This window comes from Cupressus sempervirens, chromosome 9, assembly GCF_028749045.1.
Source record: "Cupressus sempervirens isolate cs-2001-9-10 chromosome 9, ASM2874904v1, whole genome shotgun sequence".
In the NCBI taxonomy this organism is placed as follows: Eukaryota; Viridiplantae; Streptophyta; class Pinopsida; order Cupressales; family Cupressaceae; genus Cupressus; species Cupressus sempervirens.
The window spans coordinates 143,725,674-143,728,383 of NC_143126.1; the positions used below are offsets into that span (position 1 = coordinate 143,725,674).

Below are 2,710 nucleotides of genomic sequence, written 5' to 3' on the forward strand. Positions count from 1 at the left end.
CATCGAGGATCTTGTATTTTCATGTTTATCTTTACTAAGGTGATTTACTATACTTTAACCAAAAGATTCTAAACATTTGTCGATAATTGTTAAATATTTAGTCATGCTACTATACTGAATAACGAAACAATATTTAAAGATGTTACATAAATGATAAAAATCTTCCATAAAAAACCATATACAAAACAATTGATACCAAAAAGAATTTATGAATATAATAGTGAATCTAAATTCTAACAAGGTATGAGAGAACCTTCACTCTAGAAGCGGAATGTCTAAGTGATTAGGCATACCTAGACAACTTTGACTAAAGAAATTCAAAGCTCTCTTTCATATTATCCATTAACATTTCAACTCTTAAAACTCCCCCTTAAAGCACAATCTCTAAACGCCATTGGATGTTAAAACACAATCTCTAAACCCCATTGGTTGTCTCCCACATCCCACCTACAAATGTCCCAAATATTGCCAATTTTCCAGGCCATGTTGGACTTAATAAAATATGGCCAGAAATATTGTGATGAGGAGAAGTTTATTAGAAAGCCTTGAGTAGGGACCACTCTCTTGGACCTTAGTTGCAACACCTAACATTGTTTTTGCTTTCATCATTATTCACTTCACGAGAACACTCTTCTGGAGCCATTCCTTCTCTATATAAATGCACCACCACCAGGAATATCATCATAAACACAACAAACCAAAGAGACATACAGCATAACTCTTTTTCCCCCTCTCAATTGGGATTATAGAAATAAGAGAGGTTGTCAATGGCGAATATCAATGGAAGAAGCCCATACAACTATCTCATATTATATGTCATTCTTCTTCTTCTACTCACTGCTGCAATGGCAACAAGGCCACTTAAAACAGGTCTGTTTTTACTAGCTAATATGACTATCTCCTCATATTTCCAAGCATTTCCTGACCAAAATAATTACTTGTTTTCAGGATCTACTCAAACCAGCAAAGAAGACAGCTCGCGGGTTTTTTCTCAAGAGGGAGTAAGATTCATAACCTTGTCCAACACAAAAAAAAAAATTAAAAAATTCAATTGAATTGTTCATCTTTTGGGGTAGTTTTTCATATGGATTTTTTTGTGTAGTGAGATGTGGGCATATAATTATTCATGTTAAAAGGATTTTTTGAATTCTGGGTATCTCAATTTTTAAGATTTGGTATTGTGGGTCTTTGAGTTTTTTTTGGAGTATTGAATTATATTGATTTGTGGGTATATGCCCATGTTTGTTGCAGGCTCTTAAAGCTGACCAGTTAGAGGATTTTCAATCAAGCTGTGAAGGTCTAGAAGAAGAAGAAGAAGAATGTCTGAACCGTAGAGCCCTTGCTGCTCACACTGACTATATCTATACACAGCACCACAAACATCCATAGAATTAGCAGAATTAGCTGTTACAGTTGAAGATCTGTTTTCTAATATCTCATCATCAACGTGTTGTAAGACTCATCATCAGCTTGTACAAAAAAGAATCGAATTACTAAAGTTAATTTAGTAGGAAGACTATCTCATAGACTATGTTTAGCCTCGTTAAAGTTTAAAATTCATCTATATATCTATCTGTACACTTCTTTTGTCAGTGCTGTTCATGTGAGCATTGTATTACTATTCTCACCTACCCCACTTACAACGTCTTGTAAAATCATTAAAATGACCAACTAAATGGAAATAAATAATAATATATATAGTTTTGGTATTATCATTAAGCTCTGTACTTCATGAAAAGAGGCTTGATCCTATGGAAGCTTCCTAGAAGGCTGCTATTCTTGTGTGTTTGTACCCACTATACTTGCATACCCATTTCCTTTAAAATAAATAGGTATATGTATTTTTTATGCTTTGTTTCTGATTTCGCCATGAGAAGTCCCTATAGTGCTCTTTGCTTATGTCCCTTTATACAAAGACACTCATGATGAATACCCCATTATTTTGCAGTGGAGAGCTCAAGATCTGATGCTCTGTCTTTACATATTGTTTATTTGGTTTCCCATGAGAAGGCAGCTTGTGGGGAAGCCACCCACTAGCTTCAGGCCTATACCAGAGGAGGACAAGACATGTATAAAGTTGTATGTTTTATATACTCATTTAATTTTCCATGGACACAATAATTTATGCTGCAAGTGGCCTTGGTTAGTGCCCTTGCTAGATGTGCATGTTAAATCAGAATATCTCTTTCTCAGACAAAGTGGCTTTGCCATGCTGGCTGAGCTCATTAAAATCTTCACCATACCATATTTATATAGAAAAATTGCTAAACAAAGTATACAATTGTCATAACCTGTTTGGAGAATAAAATATGTGTAGGAAGGTGTTATCCATGGAATGGGCTAAAGATGATATGGATTGTGTAGATGCTCTGTAACCTTGGCATAGTAAGTGCTCTCCATCACAGTGGGGAATCTTATCATGGATGCATCTAGTCATGTCAAGACACCCTTTGTTTTCTTCCAAGAAGCAGTCAATTTTTTTCCCCTTATACTATGTGCTAGAATATTGAACGGCACCAAGTCAATCATTTTAATAAAGCTTTTCACATTGTAGTTATGGTAGTATTTGACTGGATTTTTTAAAGATTGATTTCGATAACAGTTGGTTTTTGATATATTGGTTTTGATTTAGTTTGCTAGAAAGCATATTAAGAGATGAAATAATACAAATATGCTATATAAAAGAAGGGGGAATCGGTAGTCTATTTAG

At 34.5% G+C, this 2,710-nt stretch overlaps 1 protein-coding gene across 1 annotated transcript; it reads left to right on the forward strand.

Annotated features, from left to right (window-relative positions):
* The first annotated feature begins 671 nt into the window (after nt 1-671).
* LOC149537918 (phytosulfokines 3-like) lies at nt 672-1,712 on the forward strand. Its single transcript, XM_089799329.1, has 3 exons — nt 672-870; nt 949-1,001; nt 1,252-1,712. Exons 1-3 carry the CDS (start codon nt 768-770, stop codon nt 1,387-1,389), a joined length of 294 nt encoding a protein of 97 aa, XP_089655455.1. The 5' UTR covers nt 672-767; the 3' UTR covers nt 1,390-1,712.
* The last annotated feature ends 998 nt before the right edge of the window (nt 1,713-2,710 follow it).